Source organism: Jaculus jaculus, chromosome 1 (genome assembly GCF_020740685.1).
Source record: "Jaculus jaculus isolate mJacJac1 chromosome 1, mJacJac1.mat.Y.cur, whole genome shotgun sequence".
Classification (NCBI taxonomy): domain Eukaryota; kingdom Metazoa; phylum Chordata; class Mammalia; order Rodentia; family Dipodidae; genus Jaculus; species Jaculus jaculus.
The window spans coordinates 70,012,056-70,039,627 of record NC_059102.1 but is presented as its reverse complement, the minus strand read 5'-3'; the positions used below and the strand labels follow the sequence as shown (position 1 = coordinate 70,039,627).

Sequence of the window (27,572 nt, the reverse complement as noted above, 5' to 3'; positions counted from 1 at the left end):
TAGATTGAAAAAAATGGTAAATCTCTAACAGTTCTGATAGAGAAATATGTTTCATTCAACATAAATCACAAGAGGAATATGTAGACACACACAATGAATGTTAGTTTTAATTTGGGAGAAATCACAGAACTAACAACATTTGGTGATAGTGATTTTGATGTCTGTTTCATCTGGCCTTGACTTTAGTATCTGTTTTATTTATGTATTTCTAGACTGGTAGATACCGGGTAGGGATGGCAGGAAAAGTAATTTCTCAACCTGAGGTTCCTACCAAATGTAGCCAGTTTGTTGGTCACTATTCCCAGCATTTAGTTCAGGTGCTCAGATGAAACCCCAAGTGATGTGACACTTGCATTGCTTGGAGCAGCTGGGCAACTCTTCATGAAACTGACACCTCCAGAAACCTTGAGAAATTCCTGGCAGCATGTGGTCCCCTCTGGAGGACACTGTGAAACCTCCCTCTCAGCTAATCTACTCTTTTCCTAGGGGTAAGACACATGGAAGAGAATAGAGAGAAACATAACTGAAGATGGTAGACAGAGTTTTACCTAGACAATTTTTTTTATATTTTATTTTTTGGTTTTTCAAGGTAGAGTCTCACTCTAGCCCAGGCTGACCTAGAATTCACTATAGAGTCTCAGGGTGGCCTCAAACTCACGGCAATCCTCCTACCTCTGCCTCCCGAGTGGCTGGAATTAAAGGTGTGCGCCACCATGCCCGGCTCAACCTAGACAATTTTTTACAGAAGTGGGAGCCTGGTTTCGGGTAAGAATACAACATGGTCAAAGATGTTGCTATTTTCAGACATCACATATGACATGCAGTCACCAGATAGCTAATGATAAATAAGGAAGATGGCAAGTGCTATGGTCCCTTATTTCAACAGTCCTACTATACACAGTGTTTAGTTTCTCATCACCAGGGAAACTGACTCTTATAATCCTAGTGTTTTCTGTTTAGATTCATATTTACATTTTCTATCTGTGTTGAAAAAGTTCAGACAGAGGTATGCAAATAACAGGCTTAAGAATGAACTTGGCTACTGGGGCTACAGAATACAAAATCAATAAAGCCAAAAGCATGTGATTTTTGGCTCAAGAATTACTGAGAGAAAGAGGAAAAAAAAAAAAAAACAAACAGGAAGTGAGGAATAGGAGCCTAGCCATTTAACAAGTGTTATCTTTCACTTTACTTGGCATCCAAAGGTAAAGCTTCCATGCCTTAATCACCTGAATCTTTACGAGTTTCAACTTCTGTTTTATAAGCTATTCTGAAGTCTGCCCTGTTTAATAATCTGTAGTGTCAAGAAAACATTTTTAAAAGTGTCTCTCATAATTAAACCCATCCACAACCTGTATGCATCAAAATTTTGCTACCATATCAAAATGTTACAATGGGGCTATACAGCATTGCCCACACATCCTTATTACATGCAACACTAATTACTACCAGCAGATCCGGAATTTTCTGCATATTAGAGGCTTTTAGAGGAGCTATAAAAAATCTCAGGCATCATTAATTTAAATTTGTATTGAAAGTTCCCTTTGACAGATGGCCAAAAATTACTTATTATTTAGAGTACCAGAGCTGCCTGTTTGCACATTAGAAGAGGAAAGGGAAAAAAATTAAAAGCAAGAAGGAAATTTATGTTGCGTTCATTACCTGTTAACTGCTAAGGACCATCACCCTGCACGAATAAATAATTTCATACATGCCCAACCTAGCTGTAGGAAGCTGGAACATTCTGACAGATACAAACCACCACAAGCCACACAGCCAGCTGAGGACAGCCATAAAAAGCCCTTCTTAACCAGGAACACTAACAGGAGGATGAGGAAGATGGAGAGAATAAGCAACTGCTTCTTGCCCATCACAGAAGCTTCTAAGAAAATAAGCACGCAAATTCACCTTGCAAAACTACAGGACAGCCCCAGACTATACACAACACAAATCTGAAGGCTGAGAACAATACCCAACAAAGACAGCAGCTCAAGGCTAACTACTCTATAATGAATCAGAACAAAATTGTCAGCTTCTGATTTCCTCTTTGCTTCCCCATGGTTTCTAGCTACACAGACACTTTCTGGCTCATCCTGAATGATTACAGATGATTTGAAAATATACTCTTTTCTTGCATGAGGGAATATAACACATGATTGGCAAAGTGTGCAAGTGTTTTCATACTCTTCTGGAAGTGGAGCAGGAGAGGCTTCTTTAAGTTCACTGACCTCCCAAAAGGTGTGTTTGTCATAAACATCCAGGGATTGTCTATATTTTGGTCTCAGACAGGCTTCCCTAGAGCTGCTATCAATTAATCCAGGCCACTGTATTTATTTATTGCTTCTAAAGCACATGTGTGGGACACACCATATACTCTGACTAAGATATTTCTCAATCTAGGTACTGATACGCATCTGAAACAAAATACCCAACTGCAAGTGCATGATTACATACTTTAATGTGTGAAGTTCCAACTGTTAACATTTATTTGAAATTGTGGGTGCCCTTTCAAATTCAAAGATTCCTGAAGGGTAAAGTAGTTACACTTATTTTCCATTATTTAAGGACTCTGGGGGAAAAATGATTTCCTTTTGTTGTAAAAGGACAAAGTGAAACTCTTAAAATGATAGCACAGATCATTTCAGTGGAAGATTTTACTTCCATAAACATAGTTTTACAAAAAGCTGCAAAAGATTTATCTAGTTATAACCTTCAGCATTCATTTATTGTAAAGCACACACACAAAAGGAACTGAAAACATCTACTTTGACCAGTGTCCCTCGACTGTCCTTTCTAGTGGACAAATAGCATAATGGTATATGTTTCCACTGTACCTACTCAAAGGTGATCTAAGTAATTTTACAACTTACATCTTTCCTATATGGCAGCCTATTTTTCTTTGCGTACTAAGAAATTCAGGTATCCTTAGCACATTCCACTCTAGTATACACAAACCACTTTCTCTATAACTATCTGTAGAGATATACAGTTGAGACAGATGTACAACCTAAAATGACTTGCATACTACAAACCCAAGTGAAAAGAAAAGAAAACAACAAAAAAAAAAGCCTTTCTGATAAAGAAAAATGCTGTTACGAAGTGTCTGGGGTATCTGGCAATCTGGCAATGGATGGATGCCAGAGCCTTACACACACTGAGCACATGCTCTTCCCTTGAGCTACACCTCCTGCCCAAACAAATACTCTGATAGCTTGGTAAAGAACTTTGTAGGGCCAAACTGTTTTATAAGATATGAAACTACTATGTATTCCTTTACAAATCAATTTACTTACTTCATTTCACTATCTTAAAACCAAAGACTAAGAAAAACAGTCAATCTTTTTCACATGGTAAGAAAATATAGTGACAACAGCAACATGAACAATACAAATCATTCCACAATTCAGATCTGATTGTGATAGAAAAATAAGAACCATGTATCAAAAAGATCAATTACATATATGGCACCTAACCACAATTTAGAGAATAACCATATTATTCTCTAACTCTCAAAGAATTCAAGATTAGATTTATTCCAATCATTTACAAAGCCCCTTGAAGCCATTCTGTGTCTATGAATTTTGAGTCCTACCTTGATCGAGTCTCTGTCTGTAGGCAAAACAGCAGCAACACGAGCAGAAGTAGTGGTGAGGAGGGGGAAAAAAAAAAAGGACCAGTTAGTTTACACAAAATCACACATTATCAAACCTGACCCCAGCTGAGTAATAAATGACACAGAAGTCAACTTTGTTGTCAAGTTAATAATTAGTATTATTATAACTGACTCACAGAGCACCAAGGCACCTTTGACACAATTTAAGAAGAAGCAAAGTTAGGCATTCCTACTACTGATGTACCATATTGACTTTTCCACTTTTAAAATGTTTACAAGCATTACTCAAGTATTTACCACATCAGTCTGATAAAAGGAGGACAAATATTCCAGTATTTCTAACATCAGAGAAGGTAAATTTATGCTTATGTAATGAAGATAACTTATTGATACTGTAAACTCATGCTAATGACATTGAAATAGAAGAGATGAGTTTTGAATTACGAACCACACCTGCTCAAATCAATGAACCACCACTGTGCTAATTACAAGGAATCCTTACTTCATTTTTTATTAACTAGCAAATGATTAGTAGACTGCTAACATATAAACATACAGCCATACAAGATGCCTCTCACTATCACTTCTTTTTAGTTGGGAGATTTTTGATAACTGCTTGGATCTCCATACTTGTAGGTCTATTTAAGTGGTTACATCATATAAATCAAGGAAATCATTCATTTCTTTCAGATTTTCTTAGAGCAGGAGGAAGGAGACTAACCTTAAGAAAACACAACTGAATTTCAGAACAACTGTGTCACTCCTATTGGAAGATATCAATTGTTATCCATCTGAACAGCTGGGTGAGAGCACACGTAAACCAACAGACTTCATTAATTTGGATGAAATCATCTCAATTACTAAGGGTAACTGAACGTTTCCTTACCTGTGAGATAGGTTCTCACTGTATTGTACAGGTTCATCTAAGTTTGCAAATAATAACTTATTTGGTCAAGTAATCAAGTGAGCCCTTATAAAGCCTTTAAATTTTTCCCCAAAACAATCCGGTCAGAATTGGCTAATAATGCTACATATTGTTTCAAACTCGGAATTCACTAGTGATTTAAACTTGGGAAGTAGAGATTAACAAGAGATCAAAGGCAATAATTCAGAGAGTTGGAAAATGGTACAGTATTTGCCTAATGTGTGAAGTTCCCTAGAACCACCAGGAAAAAAGGCAATAACAATCCCTTGCTTTGAACAGTAATTTTACTCTTGCTGAATGGCTGATTCAAATGATAAATATGTCTTCCAATGGAAAATGTTTTCTTTAGACACTAGTAAAATGAATCCATATGGGCTTCTAGAAGATACACTAAGCAGTGGGCAGGTATAATCACACTGGAATCCCAGGATGGTGGCTCACCTCTTTGGTGATCATTGTCATGGTGCTTTTTCTCATCTTTAATGGGAAGGTGAGACTGACCTCCCAGGGCACTGGAGAGGGCCAGAAGTCCGGCACTGCTGCCAATGGGTGGAATGGCAGGAGGCTGAAGCCCTGAAGGGTGTGGTGTCAGAGGCACAGGCAGACCATGTCCATGTGATAAATGCTGAGCCTGGAGTTGTTGCTGCTGTGAAAAATCAGACACAGATATTGAATCTGTTCCCTGAACTCACCACAACAAAGAGGACGCACACATAGACACCCACGGAGGATCTGCCCTAGATTTATTGTTGATAAATGTTACCTTTCCTCTTAAGTCTAGGGATTCTACATATGCAGCATATGTAATTTTTAAATGGTATAACTGGCTAAGCAACTTTTAATAGTTGAAATTTCTTTAACAAAATCTCTGTATTCTTTGTGCTTAAAAAATGCCCAGCTATCATTTCTAATCAAAACATATATATGAGTAACAGTTAAGGAAATAATGTTGAAAAAATGCTGAAAATTGAGAAAATCAGTGTTAAACGGTTCTCCCAGACCACAGCATGCAGGGAGAGCTAATTTGAAAGAGAAAACCTGAATTAACAACCCAGAAAAGGAAACTGGTTGCAGCTACCGTTTTAAGCCCTTTAAGTGTCCTCAGCGGTACTTGAGCAAATTACTAAAGAAAATCTAATGTAGCAAGGCTTGGGTCCTCCTGTAGACTTGCTCAATAATGCTGAAATAATTGGGCACTCTGTGCACGTTTAGTGATGCTCGAATGAAAAGCTAGAGGCCTGCCCTTGTACTCTTCTCTAGCGGCCGACTCTGTGTTGTGACAGGTTTATTTGAGTGGGACTGTGATGCATGCACCAGTAACTGCGCTGACAAGAGTTTAAAGTCATTTTTACCAGCACACTGGCAACACAGAGAGAAAGCCCTGGAGAGGTTGGAATGGGAGTGCTTGACCTCAGCAGAGGCTGCATGAGGCTCACTCAGCCTTGGGAGCTACTGCAGGCCAGTCAGGCGGACTCTTCAGAGGAGGAAGGGGATGGGCAGGAGGCAATGAGAGGATGTTAACTTAAATGCATCCTTGAACAGGAATCTCTTCAACTCAAACACTGCAAACATGATTCTATCAGAACAAGTGCTGGGTAATTCTCAGACTAATGTTTGCAGTCATTAAATATTTATCACAGTCTTTAAATAAATCACTTTATAGGTCTAATCTATGATAGCCAGAGTTCTTCCTATAATTCCCTAAACAAAATTTCACAAAGTAACTTTTATCCACTCTGCCACTGGCCTGCTACAAAATAACTTTTAAAAGGCCTTTGAAATGTCTTTTTCCAAAATTTCCAAGAAGTTGGTAAATGTTTTTTTCTCTTCAAATTACTTTTATTTTTTTCTTCCTCTTCTTAGTGTCTTAATGTATTTGACTATCAAAACAAAGCTTATATTTGCTATTTTCTAACCTGAATGTACCCAGCTACATGCATTTTACATGTAGTAAATAAAATAAAGTTCAAACACCTAAGGCGATTTATGGGCATGAAATGGAAAATGGTAGTGGCATTCAGACACTTAACATCCAAGCCACAAACTTGACCTATTCCTTTCTGAATTGCAGTTTTAAAAACGAGATAGTTCCTCATTTGTGTGACTGAAATTATCTTCACAGTTCTTTACATACTATTATTTAGGATGGGCATGGTGGCACAAACTTTTAGTCCCAGCATTCAGGGGGCTGAGATAGATGGATCACCCTGAGTTCCACGCCAACCTACAGCTACAGTAACATCCAGGTCATCTTGAGCGAGAGTGAGAACCTACCTGAGAGTGGGTGGGGAAAAGAACACATATAGGGATTTGAGGTAAAAACATGTGAAATTCAAAACCTAGTTCAACTTATTGGCAGAAATTGTTCTCTTTTTTTCCTTTAAATTCCACTAGTACTTGTGTATAGTTTGGGCACATATACTTCTACTTCTGAGCTCACATTCAAGTGCCTGCTATGTCTCTCTTATGTCCTCAAAACTCTACAACTTTGTATCTTACACACACCCTATAGCCTTCTATAGCTGCAGAAACATTAGTTTTTGGACACATTCTCAGCCAAGCCAAAACCCTGCGATTCAGATGTTTTGTTATTCTCTCAAAGATTATATATACATACATTAACTGCCTCTATTTGATTAGAATATTTTCAAAGGCAGAAAATATACCCCAATCTGTCTCTTGCATATGACATTCACAATGAAGACTTTCCTAGATCTCCAATTTATTCTATTCTCCCTCAGAATAGCTCTGAAAAGAACCTTATCTCCTTTCTGCCATATTCAAAGAAGACAGTTATTTTTCCCTCTAAGGCTATCCCTTCTCTACCTGCAGGGCCACATCTTCTCTCTTTTATTGCTTCTTTAATTCTCTAATTCATTCCCTCGCATCTCCAAGGCATTCTGTCACTGATGGGATCATTCTGCTCAGTTGGAGGTTTTGTTTATTTTTGCATCTGTATGTGTGGGGGGTATATGTCTACAAGGGACATCATGCGTCTTTCTTGATCACTCATCTAATTTTATTGCAACAAAGTCACTCACTTGAAGCCAGAACTCCCTGATTCAGAGGGTCTAGCTAGCCAGCTTGCCTTGGGAAACGTGCCTCTGTCTTCTGAGCACTAGGATTACAGGCAGGTCACCATGGTCCACCAGCATTACATGAGTGCTGAGGATCCTAACTATGGTCCTTGCGCTTGTGTGGCAAGCCTTTATCCACTGTGCCATCTTCCCTCCTTAGAGGCTCAACACCAGAATTTCTAACACTTTACAAGAACTGCCCATGTAAAGTAAAAGAGCTTGAAGTAGCACTTTTTATTTTTGGGGGGAAGGAAATAATGAAAATAAATATCTCACTATACTTTAGTCAATTTTATGTCCTTCACTGTCCTTCACACAGTGCTTCCCATACAATTGGCCCTTGATAAATATTTTTTAAACACCTAAAATAAATTTATTTTGCCCATTTTAGCTACTACTCCACATAGCCAAAATTATTTTTAAAATTCATGTCAAGCTGCTGCTTCTGCTTCTCAGCAGGGCCCTCCTATACACACACACCAAATTAAATCCTGTAACTTGGACCCCAAGCCCATCATTCACAATAAAAACGAGGACCATCCAGACACAATGATTGAAGACATCAGTGCCACACATTCTTGCTGAAACTCTCCTCATCTTCCTATCATCCCTTTAAGCCCTGTAATGACCACCATGACCGTCTTTCTGTAGCTCTCTGAAGGTAACTAAATGTGCATCTTGACCTTTCCTTCTTGTACTCTTCTGTCCTTCTTTCCTGGCATTACCAAATTTTATTCAAACAACTCTCATATTACTGTTTCCCAAGTTCCCTTGCCCTCAATGTAACTACTTGCCAGCAATTCTACATGACAAGGCATCATTATGTCAAACTGAAAATTCATGATGCAAAATCAGTAGGCAACTTATACTGGCTTGAGTTACTGGTAACCATCATGGATTTGCTTCTATGTCCCTAATTCCATACATACTCCTTGAATCCTGCCAATTCTCCAAGGGTTCCTTATTTCTGTTTCACTGTGCATAGGATTCTCATCACTCCATATGCTAGTCACACTGTAACTCCATGAGCTCATTTCACGTCCAACATGGCTCTACTGCATCACCAACAGCAGTTTCTACCCCTAAGTTCACATCATCTCACATTTTCTCAAACCCCCATATTACTTATCTACATTGTACTCACTCAGCTTGGTCATGCTTCACCTGTTCTCAATGGCCTCACCAGTCATCTTTGCATCTATCACAGGAGTCCTTGTAGCATTTGTTGACACTGTGTTGCCTCACAAAGATGTCATAATTCACCTTTTAATGGATAAGAAGACCTTGACTTTCCACACAAGATGATACCTGGGACAGAAGAGACCAGCCCTCAGGCCTCTTTTATATCCTATAACCTAGTCAATTCTCCCCATATAGTAGAGATTCAAAAGAAAAAAAAAAAATCCAGATACTACTACTACTAATAAAATGCCTCTCTGGAAGTTATTTCATTCTAAACACCACAGCTCACCTATAAAGTTTCAAATGTTTTAACACTGAAGACCTTCTATAAAGTAGCATGAGTCTAACTGTACACTACTTACTTTACAACCCCAGCCACAGACCGTTTCCCTAGTAGCAGGTCTATTCAAGTCAGTCATCTAAACCATTATATTTCTACTAGTCATCAACACACACACATACTCAATCTCTGTATATTTAAATTCTTATATTTCTATGTTTAAGTTTCTTAATGAGGAGGGGGTGCCCTCATCCCAATTACCCTTAGCACTGTGACCAAAAGTATGCTAGAACTGCCTTTCAATTCTGGCAGAACTTGAGGTCAAAACCATTCATATGACATTCAACAACACAAGAAAATAAAGGTCTTTTAAACAGGAATAGCAAGGTACAGACATGTGCATATTCTTTAACTCTTTAATTAGATCTACATTTTAAATTTCTCAAACTACTAGACATTTCTTATTTTAGTCATATGTTCATACAGATTATTAAATAATGGTAGCAGCCATTTTATAGCAAGATTAATTTGGCTTTATTTTCTCCTAGGTAATAATTTAATCTTCAGAATTTAAAATGAAGTCAGAAGAAAACAAAGCTGCTTCTACTATAATCCTTCACCTGTCCAATTTAATGCCACAGTGTAAAATGAGCAAAACTGATGGCCAAATGATCAAACTTGAAGCTAGTCCCTTCCCACATGAGAATATGTACTAATTATTTTATTGTTGGACTTTTATATTTTTAATTCTTAATAATAAAAATTATAAATATCACAAACACAACCACCTCTAAATTTAACCTCAACAAATAAACTCAAGCTACTGAGTTGTGTGTCAAATATATAAAGCATTTAGTTTAGTACAGTAATAGGAACTCTTGTATACTCTTTGCCTGGAACCCACTAATGATAAATTTCTAAGATTTTTAATTATTGTTTTATTTTAGAGATAGACACACACACACACACAGAGAGAGAGAGAGGGAGGGAGGGAGGGAGGGAGGGAGGGAGGGAGGGAGAGAAATTGGTGCGCCAGGGCCTCAGCCAGTGCAGTCAAGCTTCAGATGCTTTTGCCACCTAGTAGTGTAGTCATGTGTGACCTTGTGCTTGCCTCACCTTTGTGCATCTGGCTTATGTGGGATCTGGAGAGTTGAACATAGGTCCTTAACCTTCATAGGCAAGTGCCTTAACCTCTAATGCCATCTCTCTATCCCTTTCTTAGATTTTTCAATGTCATCCACAATGGCAACCTTAGAACATTACTATTAACCAAAGTACTTTATTCAGATTTCCCTGGCAAACACACTAATGTCATTTTCTTTTGTACCCAAATTGGAACCAGTATCCCACATCACATAATTATAAGTGGTTTTACTATTATACTTATTATAAAAATACTTATAGAAAGATTTTATAAATGAAAGACCAAGTTATAGCTATACTGATTAATAGAATAGGCTTTAAACTTACGGGAGAAATGAAAATGAGAAAAGCATCATAACTTTTGTCATAAGTGACTCACACAAAAATATCAAATAATAAAAATATATTTATTGTATCCAGCAAAAAGGGGCAATTTTTAAAACTTTTTATTGACAATTTTCATGCAAAATGTATTTTGATCATCACTCCCTCCCATTACTTTCTTTTGTTTCCCTCCTTTATCCCAACCCCCTTCTTTCTTTTACTTTGCTGTATTTTGGATTTTGACCTCCTCCAGTAGGCCTGATAAATGTTGATGGGTCCCTAATTATGCAGGTCTTAGGCAGGTAACAACAGCTATTGTTAGATGATGAATACAGCAGCCATTTTGTGTCCAGAAGACAGCAAGATAGCATTCCAAACCATTCCTCTCCATCATCTGGCTCTAATATATATATTTTATTTTTTTATCCCCCCCCCCTTCTGCAATGTTCCCTGAGCTTTGGAGCATGTGATAAAAATGTTGCACTTAGTGCTGAGCACTCAAGACTCACTTACTATCAACAGAAAGGAACATTTTTATCATGGTTTCAAAATATAAAACCATAGATAAAATGACATTTAACACATCGCCAAATGGCATATGTTAAAAACAAGAGATGTTGATATATTACAGCTGATGTTCAAATATTGTCATCAATACAACTGTTTCCCTATTGCAAGTTGTAATCACTTAAAATTCTCTGAGTTCTTTGCCTTAGCAACTATACTGCAAACTTAGTTAAATTAGAGACCACTTTGTTTAAATACAAGCTTGCAAATGGCTAAGCTGAACTTCAATCCTTTTTTTCATTAAACAAACAAAAAAGTGGTTCTGTTTGATCAAATAACAAACAATATTTAAATTTTTTTTTTTTTAAACTTTCTATCAAGTGTCCTTGTCAACAGAGGAAAATTCCACATACAGTCCATGGAAAAGAAGTAAGGTTTTGGAAGATGCTACATAAGGACAAAGGATAGGACAATCTATTTGAGTCCTATACACTGTGATAGCTGATGGTCCTCTCATCTCTGCCCCACTGTGCTCAATACTCAACAGTTAATGTGAAGGTTATTATCCTCTTATCTCATGAAAAATAGAAAACCTACCTCCTTTTAAAGACCAAAGGAAGAGAAATATGCATGAGAAGTCCCTAGCATGGCATAGATTTGTTATTGAAACAATTTAAGATTAGTCATCATTAGGGTAATTACAAATCAGCAAATTAAAAAACTGCCTTTTCAAGAAACAGAAAGTTCAAGTAATAATTAAAAAAAAAAAAAGAATCTCAGGCTACAAACTGTAGTGCCAATTGACATTTTAAAACATGTATTCTCTATAACTACAACCAAGGAAAATCCTACCAAGAAAAGTGAGGATTGTGGAAACTCTGTAGACATTACTTTATTTACACACCTTATTTCATTAAAAAGGAAACCAACAAGAAACTTCATATCTCAGCAATATTAAATCAACTATTTCTTCTGTCACTTGACAGGCCATCCAAGGAAATAAACATTAAAGTGGAGTGAACTTTAAACTCAAGCTAGTAAGTACTTTACAAGATAATTAATGTAATTCTGAAAACTCACCAACAATTATGATTGAAAATACACTGCTATGAGGTGGGGGAAATAGCCTCAATTTTATTAACAGATTTTTCCTGGGTTTCCTTAACAAATAATTATTTCCTTGTAATTTCAACATGGGCAAGTAGAGCAAAAAAGGACTATTGAAAAATCAAATTTACAAGAAGTATCTTTTGAAATGTTATCTTCTTGCCAGCAAAAAAGAAAAATAAATAAAGAATTTCTTTGAATCAAAGGTTTCCAACTTCTTGATCACCTAGGCTGACTGGCCAACAGCTAGGGAGGATAGAGCAGCTGCCCTGCCCCACACCTGCCCACCAAATCTGCTAATTTCTCCAGCTGGAAGTCAGTCATAAGCTTCCTGGCTCAAGACTCCACCCCTTATCTCTAACAAATTCTCAAAAACCAAAGACTTCTCAAATAACATGTTTCTCACTAGAAGCAATAAAAGCTTTGTGGCAATTTAGTGACTGCATCTTAGTTTCTAAAAAAACAAAGTATAAGGTAAGCCTATTAATGGCTTTTGTCAGACAGCAAGAGAGCCACCAAGCAAATGGACAGTGTCTAAAGAACAATGAGCCTTCTTAAGAAGAGTCTGCTGGCAAAGAAAAAAAAAAAAAAAATCAAAGCATAATAAAAGTAACTACCTTGCCAGGCATGGTGGTGCATGCCTTTAATCCCAGCACTAGGGAGGCAGAGGTAGGAGGCCGCCCTGAGACTACATAGTGAATTCCAGGTCAGCCTGGGCTAGAGTGACACTCTACCTGGAAAAATCAAAATATATGTGTGTGTGTGTGTGTGTGTGTGTGTCTGTAATTACCATAATAGATTATAAAGTTTTTTTTTTATTTATTTGCAAGAGACAAGAAGCAGTTTATGGGTACACAGGGACTCTTGTGACTGTTAATTAAATTCCAGGTGCATATGCCACCTAAAGGACATCTGGCTTTACATGACCGGGAATGGAACCAAGGCTGGCAGCCTTTGCAAGAAGTGCCTTTAACTGCTAAGTGATCTCCCCAGCCCACATATAGTTTTTTTAAAGTGACCAAGTTTTTGGTGTCCTAAGAAAACATGTGAAGCTAGGGACATATTGGTGGCAAGGACTGGAGAATAGCTCCCAAGTCAGGGGCAGCTCATTAACTCTAAGCCTGCTGGTTCCAAGCACATGACTACTCTTCTACCAGCTAGCCAAGCTGGGCACACTAACTAAAAATATATGCTGTAATCCAAATGGGAGACATAATTCCAAGAGAGAAGGTGGACCCAAGCAGAACTTGAGAAGCCAAGAGGAGGAGACAACACTACCGACTGGAGTATAAGCTCAAGATGGAGCTGTAACATAGACCTGCTAACCCAGATCCTGGCTGTACAGTGGTTGGGCTGAGTGTGAAAGGGAAGGTCCTAGATAGCTTCAAGAAGTTCCACAAAGTAAGAGTATCAATCAGAGCCATTCAACAGAGGCCTTATACACTCAGAAGCAAGAGACAGCCATCTGATATCTCTAACTTTCTGTATCTTTTTTTAAAGTAAGGTCTCACTCTAGCCCAGGCTAACCTGGAACTCACTCTGCAGTCCCAGACTAGCCTTGAACTCACAGCTTTTCTCCTATCTCTGCCTCCTGCATGCTGGGATTAAAGGCATGAGTCATTACACAAGGCTGCTAAATTTCCATTTCTTGATGCATAAGTGGGTACTATACTAAAATCTACTTCCCATGGTGAGTGTGAACATTACATGACCTGTGGTAATATTACTAGGAAACAGTATGTATGATGGAGGGAAGGAGAAAGTAGAGGAAATTCTTCACAGGATATTAATTTTAAAGGAAACAACTTAAAAATGACCATGTTTTCATTCTGAATTTCTAACTGATCTGAAAAAGTTAAAATGGAGTACAAAGTTGTTAGGAAACAGGTTATTCATGATGTCAGAGTATCAACCCACAGTAACTTTGCTTCAGCAAGGATAGGACACAATTAGAAATATTTAGCATTACCTTGGTGGCACTTCCCCTAAAAGCACTTACCCTGAATCTAAATATAAAAACATTAGGAACTACCAAATCTAGACTCTGGGATTCCACAAGAGTAGACTCTTGAAAATGTCAAAAATATAAAGCAAAACTAGCCAACTATTAATGAGTAGAGAAGAATACAGAGACATGACAAGAAAGGTGATTTTTAGTCATGAATCCTGGAATGGAGAGAAAATGCTCTGAGAAAAAATGTGCTAACAATGAAATTTTGTGGACAAATGGAAAAATATGGTTGTAAACTGCAATGCTAAAATGCAGGAAGGTATTAATTGCATTGCCCCTGCATAGGAAAATACCCTTGTTTATAGAAAGGACACACTGAAATACTACTGGTAAAATACTGTGTGTCATTTTCAAAAGTGCATGTGTATGTGTGTACAGAGACGTACGTACAAGTGACACAAGTTCACCTGGTAAAAACCTAGGCAATAATAGATAAGCATACAGTGATCGTTTTACTATTCACACTCAAACTCCCCATAGTAGCAAGAAGAGAAAAAAAAGTGACAGTCTTGCCATGAGATGAAAATTCTTGCTTTCAGTAAACTTCCATAGCAAAGGTTAAAGATTAAGTGAATATATGGCAAGAAGAAAAAGCAAAAAGAATAAAGGCAGAGGCTTTCAAGGTAAGCAAGGCAGAGGACATACTACATGGGACTTACTGTGGGAGAAAGACAGGATGCAGCCCAACCCAAGAGAGATGGTCGCTTAAAGATCACATTTCTCCTCCTAAACAAGCCACAGATCTCGGGATTCCTCACAACATCTGGACTGATCTTAAAGGCAAGACAGATAACAAGCAAAGCTAGTAAATCCCATGAGATGTGTGTCAAGGTTCGACTCCTTCAACTTAAAGTTCTATTTACAAAATAAAGGCCAAAAGGGGGGGGGGGATTTTAACAGCTTTATTTGTTGTTTCCCAATGATAATTTTGACAGCATTTTTTTTTTCTGAGTTGGCCTAAGGTTACTAAGAAATCTATTTCTAAGCAAATTAATAATGGAGCCTTAAGATACTCAAGGAAAACTTTTAGACTTTAATACCTTACTGGAAGTGACGTTTACGTCACAGACTTCCCTAGTGAAGGAACTGTGCTCAGAAAGCTTCCTGCACTGGATTCAGGGGATTCATTTTTAAAGACCAAACACTCTACCTTCCCTGATTTGGATTTGCAAATGTGAGAGGTAGAAGGAACCTCAGATATCATCTACATAAGTTGTTTTCCAACAATGTGAAAGTTCATGTGTGTTGCACATGTATGTATGTGGATACAGCTGTACAGAACATACCTACAGATCAAAAAATTTGCTAAATGCCAAACACTGTAATGTATAACATATGGTAGTAGTTTTGATTTTGCATCTTTAATAAATTCAAAAAAGAAAGGCTGAATCTGGACACTGAACTGAGTGCACTGTATACCATCCCTTGAGGTGGATGATGCAGTCTAATATCTTTCATGTGTTGTCCAAATTGTGAGTCTGTAGAGGATGGTATCAGCATCAAGAAATGGGGCCCATCCAGTCCAGTGGTGTGCCTGCTATCCATCAGCACAGACCCTAGAGAGGTCAATCATTCACTCATAATGAGAAAATAGTGGTAGCCCCTCTCAAGAAGTGACCTCTGAACAGAGACCTAGTGGATGCTCATAACAGCCCTTGATCTGGAGCTAAGAGAACAGAATCAGTGCAAAAGTGAACAGTTGTTAGGACTGGACCAAGTGCCTACTAGGACCAGAGGGAAGGAAGCCTGGCAGGATGCCACTGAACACAGAGGAAGTTAGGCCAAGGGAGTATACACAGCACACACTAAAGGGCTATAACATTTCTTCTTTTTTATATTCACATTTTTATATGTGTATATATTTTAAAATATTTTTATTAATTAAAAAGAGTAAGATAGACAGATGAAAGAGACAGAGAGTGGGTATGGGTGTGCAAGGGCCTCCTGCCACAGTAAATGAATTCCAGATGCATGGTGTCATTTTGAGCATCTGGCTATACATGGATACTGTGGAAATCAAACTCAAGCCTTCAGGCTTTACAGGCCAGCACCTTTAGCCTTTGAGCTATCTCTCTAGGCCATATATATTTTGATCATAATCCCCTTCCATCACCTTTCCTTGTTCCCCCTTCACATCCTCCTCCCACTGAACCCTTCTTCCCAAGTAGTCCCTCTTCTATTTTGATGTTTCCCTCCCACTTGAATATTTATGTGACTCACTGTGCTTAAATATTAAATAGAGTTGTTTGCATGAGCATAGGTAGGAGATTATTTACCAGAGCACATGCAACTCACCAGTGACTGCACCACTGCAGAGAATGTGGCCTGTTCCTCCTGCAACTATTAACTGTCAGTAATTGCTCAAGGAGGAATGGGGGCAGGCTTAAAATTTTAGAACAGTAAGACCTCTAAGAAGTGTGGGGAAGTGTTTTTGTTCTGTTGTTTTCTAAGTGGTGTGATCAGGATCCTAAGCATTTTTGGGTCTGAGTCACAGATACCTCCTTGCAGTTTATGGCTTGTCTTCTGTACTATAAGTAGTTTTGAGGAACAAATGTCTTTCACTTCAACCTAGTAAGAAGTGCTATCAATCTTTTTCTAATGGTTGAGTTCTCTGTGACCCATCTAAAAATCTTAGACAAAATACATTTAAGGATTTTTTTTGGCTGCAGAGAGGGGTCAAGTTTTTTTTTTTTTTAAATGATTCTAGAATTGACTACTGCATATGATAAGATACATGAATCTAATTTCCATTTTCCTTGCAAGAATAATTAACTATCCCTGCAGTAATAGCTGTGGCATCCAGCGCTTTCTCCCCTAATCCACTTACCCTTTCTGACATATATGAGTAGATCTATGTTTGAGTACTTTCAATCTTAAAGGAAGATTTCTTTAATGGGTCACAGGGAGTTTGCACCATAAGAAAAAGATTGATAGCATTTATTACTCAGTTGAAATGAAAACCATCTGTTCTTCAAAGATACCTACAAAAAGTGAGAAGACAAGCCAGGAGCTGTTAAGAGGTATTTGTAACAGGTATCAGCAAGTGATCCAGTTCTGGACCATGCCACTTATAAAGCAGCTAGAAATGCAGCCTGCAAAAAAACTTGGCTTAAAAAACATCACTTTGGGGATGAAAGAGATGGTTTAGAGGTAAGGGCTTCCATTGTGGCCTGGTCTTAATTCCCCAGCACCCACACAAAGTGAGACACAAAGAGTGGTATATTATGTCTGGCATTCACATGCACACACACACATACACACCTACGCCCCCACACAAAAATATTATTTAAAAACTTAAAGGCTAGAATTTTAAGCTGGAACGTAAAAGTACTTAATATGTGCTTATTTTCTAAAGATTAGCCATAAAAAAGAGCAGCTGAGATATATTTTTGGAGAAAACTTAGTAGGGTGGTTATATAAAGAGAAAAGATTAGAGAATTGCTTGGAGAGTTCAGGATAACCTGTAACATTGGACCTCAAGTAATTGGGTGGTTGGCTGAACCATTTATTCACATGGGGAAGAAGAGAAGAGGAATGCAATTTTGTCTTGTACTTTTTTCCTGATTAGAAATAGTATAGATAAAATGAAGAGTAAAAAAGAAAAAAAAAGTTTTTTTAAAATAAAACATACTACTATCATCCAAAGGAAACATTAGTGGATCTATTTTTTTCAATGTATGTGTAAGGATTTTAAAGTAAAAATAACATGTTATTATTAATGCCTGGTTCCTTCTCTCCCTATGTAATGTATATCAAAAGCATTCTACCATATCCTTAAGTAATGCTGCTGCCAGCCATGAGTAATGACTGATAGTTTGCCATTACATAGATATGTAATCCCCAGTCACTTGATGTTCCGGTTATTCCTGGTTTCCTATAGGAAAGAATCAATGTGGTGTTACAATGTAAACATAAGCCAGTTAATATAATTCTTCTTCAAGTTATACAATACCCAAACAAAAGTGACCTAAATCATAAGGGTTTTGATTTCTCATATAACAAGACCAAGGAGAGGGTACATGATTTGGTTCTTGGAGGCTCTGGTTCAAATTCTGTCTAGTTTTTGGATCATCTCTCCAACACAAGTTCTCTATCACAAGAAGCTTGCAGATTCACATATATGTTAGAATCCTCATACAACTATGTTAAAATTCAGAAAGGACAACTTTCCACAGGAGAAAAAAGCAGAACTCCTTCTGTTAAAGAGAAAAACATATCTCCTTATATCTCACCGACTTTGATAGTGCCCGCACTTATCTGTAAGAAAAACTGGAGAAGGTTGTTTTAGTCTTCATAGTAGAAGGCAGGCTCTGGCTTCAAGGGAGAGTCAGACAAAGAAAGCCTGCCTCAACATCAACCTCTGCTCAGACAAGATTCCAGCCTTACCAGCTGTTAATGCCAGGAAACACTTTTTAGCTTTCAACCCACATCTACAGCAAGCAACTGGCTTTTTGTTCTTATTCTTTATTTAGGCCCACTGGTTTCTCATCCTAAACATTAATTTGTGCTGATCTATGCTTACAAAATGCTTCAAGTCAACAAATAAACCAGAGAATTTCAAGTGGGAAAAAAAAAACAAAAACACATGGTATGACTACCATTTTGCTTTGGCACTGTCCTGCTGGTCAGAGAAAACAAATCAGAACCAAGTTATTGCCCCTTTTGATGACTCTCTTCAGGGAAAAAAAAGGGGGGGGGGAGAATTCTAACAATGACATGGGGTTGCCTTCAAAAAGGTTCAAGAATGCGTTAATTTTAGTGTTAAGTGGTTGAGGAGGCAGCTCTTGCTCTTCCTAGGTCATCACTGCAATACTATTAATATGTCTTACAAACCAGTCGCTACTTGTAATCAGTATAGACAAGATTTCGGTAAGGTGAAATGGGAAGCAGAGAATAAGAACAGAGCTTATAATTAAGTAAGGGTGTAAGTTCAAGCACAGAAGACTCCAGAAGATAAATTTCCTCAACTGTCCACTGGCCTACCATATGCTAGATGCTGTCCTCCTCCAGGAAGCCACCTCCTCACTCACCTCAGCCATAGCTGTCTGCAATTATCTAACCACCAACAGTTTGTAATCAAGAAGCCCTTCTACCTCCAAGTCCCTGACAATATTTAGCAACAGATTCATTGTATACTTTTGGTTAGCAGGTTTCCCAACAACCACCTACTAATGCCTCTTTAAACCAACAGAGACAAATACTCTGTCTATATAGACTCTACTATATAAGTTTACTGGAATTTTTACCCAGTCCTATTCTTAGCACAGGCTCAAAGCTTTGTTTTTCTTTTTCTTCTTTTTAATTCTGAGATGCTGTGTATGGTTCGTCTATGTAAGAATAAGATGTAGCAAACAGGAAGAGATGGGTATGCATGAAGACCATCCACAGAAGGTAACACTCATGCAAGTCAGGCTAACCAGTTAGCACCAGGTACACCACTTTCCAGTTCCCTCCCAGCACTGAGCACTGGACAATCTTAACTGTATTTTAGGATAAAGACAGTATGATCTCAGCATTAAAAGGAAGAAGAAAACAGTCATGAGAACAAATAAGAGACAAAATGATTCTAACAAATGATGTACCAACTCCAAATTCTATGCAAGTTCAGACTCCATTTCTGCCACTTCTTCCTAGAGGTGTGTGGGGAGTACTCTTTGGGAATTTGCTTCCTGATTCTGAGCCTTGGTTCACTTTTTGTAATGCTGGAAGAATATTTCCTTCCACACAGTGTTGGTGTGGAAGGTAAAATTATGCACTACACATGCTTAACATTGGGCTTTACATACCCACAAAGCATCTGTTCTCCTTGGTTACCAATGTAGGGGAAAAAAAACCTTAGAAATATGACACATTTAGAGAAATAATGGACACAAAAGGACCCTGATTTTTAAAATGAAAGTTCCATAATCATCAAAACGAACAGGCTTGCAAAGTTATACAGTGTTGAACTAGACAGTAATTTAGTCACTATCAGCTCTAGCCATGAATGTTATAGAGGACTCAAATGACATTCACAAGATCACAATACACTTTGTGTTATTTTTTACTAGTCCACATTTCCTTTCCACCCTGGCTCAACACTGGGTAGTGGTGGTGGGTTTCAAATAAGAAAATAGCTCAAAACACAGTATTTGTTTATCTGATGAACAATATTACAAATAATTATCCATATATATACTGAAAAGTAGTACTTAATATTTATTGCATAAATATTTGTCAAAAACAACTAATTATTGTCCTAACAGCAGGGATAGAAAATAAGCAAAATTTCACCAGCGAGGCATGGGAAAGTGATACATTAATCAATGGTAGGTACAATGAAGAAAATAGACAGGATGATAGTTAAGAGAACAGAGGCAATGATGCTTACATACAAAGGGCTGCCAGCCAGGGAGGCCCTTGCTGAGGAGAGGCCACCTGAGCTGAGACTTAGAAGATAGCACTAGAAATATCCTGTCAGGATGTGGAGAAAGGAACTCTGAAGGACGGAAGACCTGTTTCACAGACCCCAGTCAAGAGCATGCTGGGAGTCATCTGACCAGTCACAGATAAATGAAGCATATGTGGGGACAAGAAGTCAGAAAGGGAGTGAAGGTCACCTCACGCTGAGTCTGTAGGTCAGGCTGAAACATTCAGACACTTCTAAGCAAAACAGACAACCACCAGAAAGGCTTACGAAGAGGAGCAATAGGACTGGATTCATGTTTTAGACAAAGATCACAGGAACCTCTGTGTGCAGACTGAAGTACAGAAAGGTAAATGCAGAAGTCAGCACAGCCTACCATGAGGCAGCTGTGAGACTAGCTGGGTATAGCGTGGCCCAGAGGAAATAAAGAAGGTACACACTCAGGGGAGGAAAGCTGGCAGGTACAAAAAAGACCATTTTTGAGAAATTTTTATGCTAAACTTGGGTTTTTCCCCACCATCCTCAGCGTTCAGTATACTCATAACAAAGATATAAATTTCTGAGTACTAGAAAGGACAAATCAGACTCACACACATATGGTTAACTGATTTTCAGAAAAAGCAATTTAATGGAGAAAAGATAAAGACTTTTCAAAAAAATTATGCCAGACTTGGCATAGTGGTGCAGACCTTTAATCCCAGCACTTGGGAGGCAGAGATAGGATTGCCGTGAGTTCAAGGCCACCCTGAGCCTATGTAGTAAATTCCAGATCAGCCTGATCTAGAACAAGAGCCTACCTCGGAAAACAAAACTAAACAAAAAATAAAAAAGAAAGTGCCAAATCAATTTAATTTCATGTCTAGAGAAAAGCAAACAAAGCAAAAAAGAAAAATAATCCTAAAATCCCCAATACCTATATCTCAAATCTTAACAAAAATAAACTCGGGCTGGGCATGGTGGCACACGTCTTTAATCCCAGCACTCAGAAGACAAAGGTAGAAGGATTGTAAGAGTCTGAAACCAGCCTTAACTGCACAGTGGCACCCTCACTCAGACAACAGAAGCAAACAAAAAGATATTCTTCAAAAGATACTAAAAGTGAATGAAAAGATGAACTATAAATTGGTGAATATATTTGAAAAATACATAAAGATTTATACAGAAAATACTAAAGTACCTTTAAAATTCAGTAATAAAAATATAGTAAGATAAAGGCAGGTAAGGATTTCAGTACCTGCATCCTCAGAAGATGACACAGATGTCACCTACCAGGATCATCAGCTGCCATGGGAAAGAAATGTGACAACACAAGGACAAACACTATATATCCGTGAGAATAGCTGGAAGAATCTTAATCCACAAATCCCAGTGCTGGTGAGGACACAGATCAAGATCTCCCTCAGATAGATTATGGACAGTGCAGGGCAATACGATAATGCTGAGAAACAGTCTGGTAGTTAGTGCAATATTCACACACTCACCATTTCCACTTTTAAGTAGTAACTCAAAAGAAAAAGATACATTCTCTTTCAAAAGCATGCTATGTGAATATTTCTTGTAACATTTTCTCATTCACTCAGAACTGGAGATAATCCTACTGTCCTCTGAGGAGTGAATAAATAAATAGACTGGCTTATCCTCACAATGGAGTATCGTTCAGCCATACAAAGGACCTAGCTACTGACATGGGCAAGCACATGAACAAGGCCCAAATGTCTTTCAGGCATGTCTAGGCTTTTGACATGGCAACATGGGATGCTGCCATCTACAAAGTTCACTCTTAAGAACATGCCACGAGTTTAAAAAAAAAAAGAAAGATCACACGCATGAGAAATCTCATGTTTTAATGAAATTTATTATTTGTGTTGGACAGCATAGCTACCTTTGGCACCATATAAATTAGACCCACTAAGCTGAAGGAAAAAAAGAACATCAAAAGGCTATATAATAGACAACCCCTCTGACAGTATATTCTACAAGCTTACTGCAGGGGGAAAAAACTCAGTGGCTGCTAGAGAAGGTACAAAAAAGAAACGTCTACAAAACAGAAACAAGGGAATCAAATTGAAGGATAGCTTGTACCTGAATTGAGGTGTTATAGTTAAACAACTGTTTTCAGTTGTCAAATTCATACAACTGTATGTCACTTAGGGTAAGTTGTGGCTTTTAGAAGCTATACCTCAACAAATTTAAACTTAAGGAATAGAAACTATCAATAATCAATATATATTTCTAGATTCCTAATTTCAGACATCTAAAAAGGTATCTGCAAATATAAATATAAAAAGTATATAAACTTACAAATGTCTACAGCTTCATTCTTACCATGTTTCTATTTTTCTGTACTTTGATATCCTTCCAAACAACTTTCATTGAAATCAAAATGTGTTAGTTAGAAGTTGATTATATGCAATAAAATATAAACCTAGAAAGCTTTTAACTACCAAAACCTAAATGATTTAAATGTAATTTCAGGATATGCATCAGAATACATGTCAAAAAACATGCTAAAATATTTTTGAAATGAAAACACACAATGTGCCTCTTGAACAGGATTTGGTGAAGGCGTTAAAAGCGTTGCTGAGTTAATGCACATGTATATGTGACAACTAAATCATTCTTACTACTCACTAAGGTAAAGGCTTCTAACCTTTTCACAAAGTTCTTGAATAAAACACTTAAGACCACAAATGTATTTTTGTATAGAATGAGCCCTGTGTTGATTTCCTAGACAGCGTTGGTAAACCCAGTGAAGCCCCAAGAGTAGCAGCTGCCTGTGTGAGGGAGCATACCTCTTTCAGAGCTAATTTTGCTCTGCCCTCTCAACTTGGAGGGACACAAAAGCCAGGCTGGGTCTACAAGAGTAAAGGCCTTTAAAAATGCTCATCAGAAGTCATCAGAGAGTGAGAAAAGTAGAATTAACCAAAAAAAAAAAGGATGAAAAGGGATAAAACTTGTCAACTGCAGGCGGAAACCACTTCTGAGTAACAGTTCACCCAACTCATGCACAGCTTGTACAAGCTCAGCCTTGCGGATGTGGAAACCTTTGGTCCCAGTCCCAGCAGATGCCCCATGCCCACATTCCTTAAGCTAAATCAGATGCACACACCCAAATTCTGGATTCTTATAACTCTTGTGTGCTCACTTTACCTCAAGCTGTGAAGTGCATTTATGGTTGAAAAGGTGAGGAGGAAGGTTCTGTACTAAACAGAAAGAAATAATCATGCTTCAGGTTAGCAACAATTTGGTGAGGGTGGGGGGAGAGTTGGCTAGCTTCTAGAAATTTCTTCCACAGAAGTTTTTTTTTTTTTTAACATAAATTAACTACATGCACACCACAAGCAGAAAATTAGAAATCAATTATATGACTTACCTAGTATTTGAGGGGCAGGGGGAAGAGTTCTGAAATGGAATTGAGCTAAAAATTATTTAATTATATGAGAGCCTTTGTTCTAAGAGAAATCACTGCCTCTAAGAGCCCCATCGAACTGCAGCAGATTACAACTATATACATACATACATGCCCCTGCTCCAAAACTACATCACTCAATAATGTAGACTGAACATATTACTCACTAATGTAGGTCCCTGCTCCAAGGGAAAAAAAGGGAGGGGTGTAAACATCCTAATTGTAGATAAAGAGGGATGTGATGCAAAACTTTGGTTTTAAGTAGCATCACAGCTGTATGTGAGCACTTGAGCAGAGGCATGAAAGTACCAAAAAAAAAAAGACCAACTCAGGGGACAGCTTCATACCAACACCTTCCCCAGCATAGTTGATAACCAAGCTTCTTAAACCATAGATAAGACTGGAGAAAAATCTGTCCATATTAAAAAGTTTCTGAATGCAACAACCAAAAATTCAAAATCAAATGTGTAATGAATCTGAGGTGTTTCTTGTATTATGTGAGTTCACTATAGCCTTGGTTGTAGATACACACATGTTCCATCCAATACCCAAGCAGGATGTCCAAAAGACTTCAGCTCAGATTTGAGACTACTAGATTCCACAAATTATAGTATTTTCACTATTCACATAAATACTTCTGCTCTTATATTAATACAATGACTCTATGAAAGAAATAATGATTTTAAATATTTCTCCACTATAGTTCTTGATGAAGAATATCTTTAGATGTATTGCATAAAAATGTCTCATTTTAAAAAGTGGCATTTGCATTGCTGATCTGAGTTTTGGTAATCAATGAATGGATTTGAGGTTGGAATTGGATAGAATTACCAACAATTTCTGAAACAGCACAAAAAATACACTTACTATTTTGTACTATGAATGTGGAGTGGTGTCCATAGTACTTTGTAAGATCAAAACAGTGATTAAATAAATAACGTTGAAGATGTTCTAGATCCTGCCAAGATTTAATTCTTTGTGTAAAAATAAATAAACAAGCCAGGAATGGTGGCACATACCTTTAATCCCAGCACTTGGGAGGCAGAGGTAGGTGCACTGCCATGAGTTTGAGGCCACCTTGAGACTAAAATAGTGAACTCCAGGTCAGCCTAGGTGATAGAACAAGACCCTACCTCAAAGCTAAATAAATAAACAAGCAAACACATTTTACTTTTATGGAAATTTGCATGCATCTTCAATAGATGGTGAGATTATACATATGCCAAAGAATTATTCTGGGATATATTTATTAATTTGGTTTGTTTATTTTATATTCCTATAAACCCAGGGCTAAATAAAATCTTGGGCAAAAAGAGGACATTACTAGAAAAAAATTTAAGAAACTGTGGTCTATGAAGACTTTGAACTACAAGGAACATACATGACTGCTCAGTGAAGATAGTAACCATGCTAGAATAACAATCTCTAAGAAAATACAAATCTAGGGCTAGGCCGAAGTTCAAATCTTGAGAACTTACTGCAAAGAATCTCTGGAATTCTTAACCAGCAAGCTCTAGAATCAGTAGTCACAGGGAAAAACAGGGGGAGTGAGTGATGGAGAAGAACACCCAGTATTCTTCACCCAATCACTTCAGGTACGCTTAGCAGTTAAGTATAGCAGATGTCACATCAGCAAAGACACCATACATACTATGCACATGCAAAAAATAAAATAAGAAAGCAAGCACATTATTTTTAAGATCACATCATAATCTATACACTTAGAAAGTTACAGTTGTAGTGAGCTGAGAGAAGTACAAAACATACTCTCCATTACACTTCCTTCTATTTTAAAGTAATGTGAACCGTAAGCAGTAAAAGCTGTGATGTTAAAGAGTATGTTATACACAGAACTGATGCTTAAAAAGAAGTGCCGATGCTAGCCTGTGAGCCTGATTACCTACCAGGGTAGTACATAAAGGCTCTTCACAAGCCAGGGGCCTATGAAGCTAAATCCTGAGAGAAAGTTAGGGTGTGGCTGCAGCAGCTTTTAAATGATCACAGAACAGGAGACAGAGCCTAGGGAAAGTGAACCAAGAAAGAAGGAATGTCAAAGAAGAAGGTGCTCTTGAATCCATCACTGTGGTGGGTACTGAGGCTCCATCCTGCTTTGTCCCTTTGAAGGGTATATTCCACAGAGACACACAGAGCACTGGAGGAAAGCAAACTCTTCAAAAGTGTTGCTTAGGCTGGGCGTGGTGGTGCATGTCTTTAATCCCAGCACTAGGGAGGCAAAGGTAGGAGGATCACCATGAGTTCGAGGCCACCCTGAGACTACATAGTGATTTCCAGGTCAGCCTGAGCTACAGTGAGACTGTACCTCGGAAAACAACAAGTGTTGCTCAAACTTGTTCAATGACTACAGGCAGAGAGAAAAAGTGTAAGAGGAATGAGGTGGGCTGGGAAGGATAACTGCTTCAAATCAGGCCAAGAATAGAACAAAACTAACAAGACCTTTGAAAGGCTTGTTACTGAACAGAAAGGAATGAAACATTTTCTTGGATACTTACTGCGTTTTTCACTTCATTTCAAGCTTTTCCTCATAGAGGCTATGTGTCCCACAGGGAGATATAGACAGACAGACAGATAGATACACATGCACACAAACACACACACACACTTGGACTCACAATGATCCTCTTAGCACAGCTCCTGAGTGCTGGGATGAAAGGTATGAGTCACCATACCCAGCTTATCAAACACTTATATGAAGGAGGTGAAAACACACACAAACTTCTATATATGTAATACACTCATTCTTTCAGATTTTTGCTTATAGCTAATTTGTTTTAAAATACTTGAGAAATAGCCATGATGGTTTTCAAAGCTAAAATGGCAGTTGTGAAATCTATGGAAACAGAGGAACATGTTTCCTAAATCATCATACTGGAAGACCAGATTCCTCCAGAATGTCAATCTGGGATAAACACACCACACCACCCCCACATCCTCACACACAATCTACACAATTGAAAAGCCCCCTGATAAATAAATACACACCCATATCTAAATAATTTAATGGTCGATCATATGACATGGACAATAAAACAAAATGCTAAGAATGGAAAAAATACCAAAAGATATTATCTTTTTTTAATAATTCAAACTCATAGGATGGTAAAGGCAAAACCATTTAAATCATTTCTTTAGTAATACAAGTAATATTTAAATAGATTTAATAGTGCTGCTCCAAACCAATGAATTATGGGTTTAAAACCTATTAAAATGTAATGTTTTTTTCCCGAACTGAGAGGAGAGAGATTTAAATCCACTGAATTTTAATATTTCAGCTTGAGCTGCAGGAGGTAGAGAAAGTCCAAATGAACTATTCCATCAGCACCATTCAAGCATGAACATTTTAATCAGTTTTCCTTCCTTGGAGTTCTCTAACACAGTTTACGCTGTCATTCTGAAAGCACTTAACACAGAGAGTGTGAAAAACCACCAAGGCTTGTTATTGCCTTCACAATTGATGGCAAATAATTTTGCAGACTTCCTATCATTAAAATGTCACTGCTAAAAAATTGAGGTTCAGCATTTCTAGTGCTAAACTGCATTTTTCTACAACACCCTGGCATACCTGTTCAT

The 27,572-nt window shown here is 37.8% G+C and overlaps 1 protein-coding gene across 4 annotated transcripts in view; it reads right to left on the bottom strand.

Moving 5' to 3' along the window:
• Tle4 (TLE family member 4, transcriptional corepressor) overlaps positions 1–27,572 on the bottom strand; it is a 146,723-nt gene that overhangs the window by 65,189 nt on the left and 53,962 nt on the right. For 2 of the 4 annotated variants that reach the window (XM_045153249.1, XM_045153258.1), the window contains 2 exons: positions 4,980–5,184; positions 3,593–3,609 (listed from right to left, as the gene is read on the bottom strand). In XM_045153249.1, coding sequence (XP_045009184.1) covers positions 3,593–3,609; positions 4,980–5,184 — 222 coding nt within the window. Of the gene's footprint in view, positions 1–3,592; positions 3,610–4,979; positions 5,185–14,828; positions 14,943–27,572 lie in introns of all 4 variants that reach the window. The other 2 variants (XM_045153242.1, XM_045153254.1) reach the window with 2 other exon arrangements.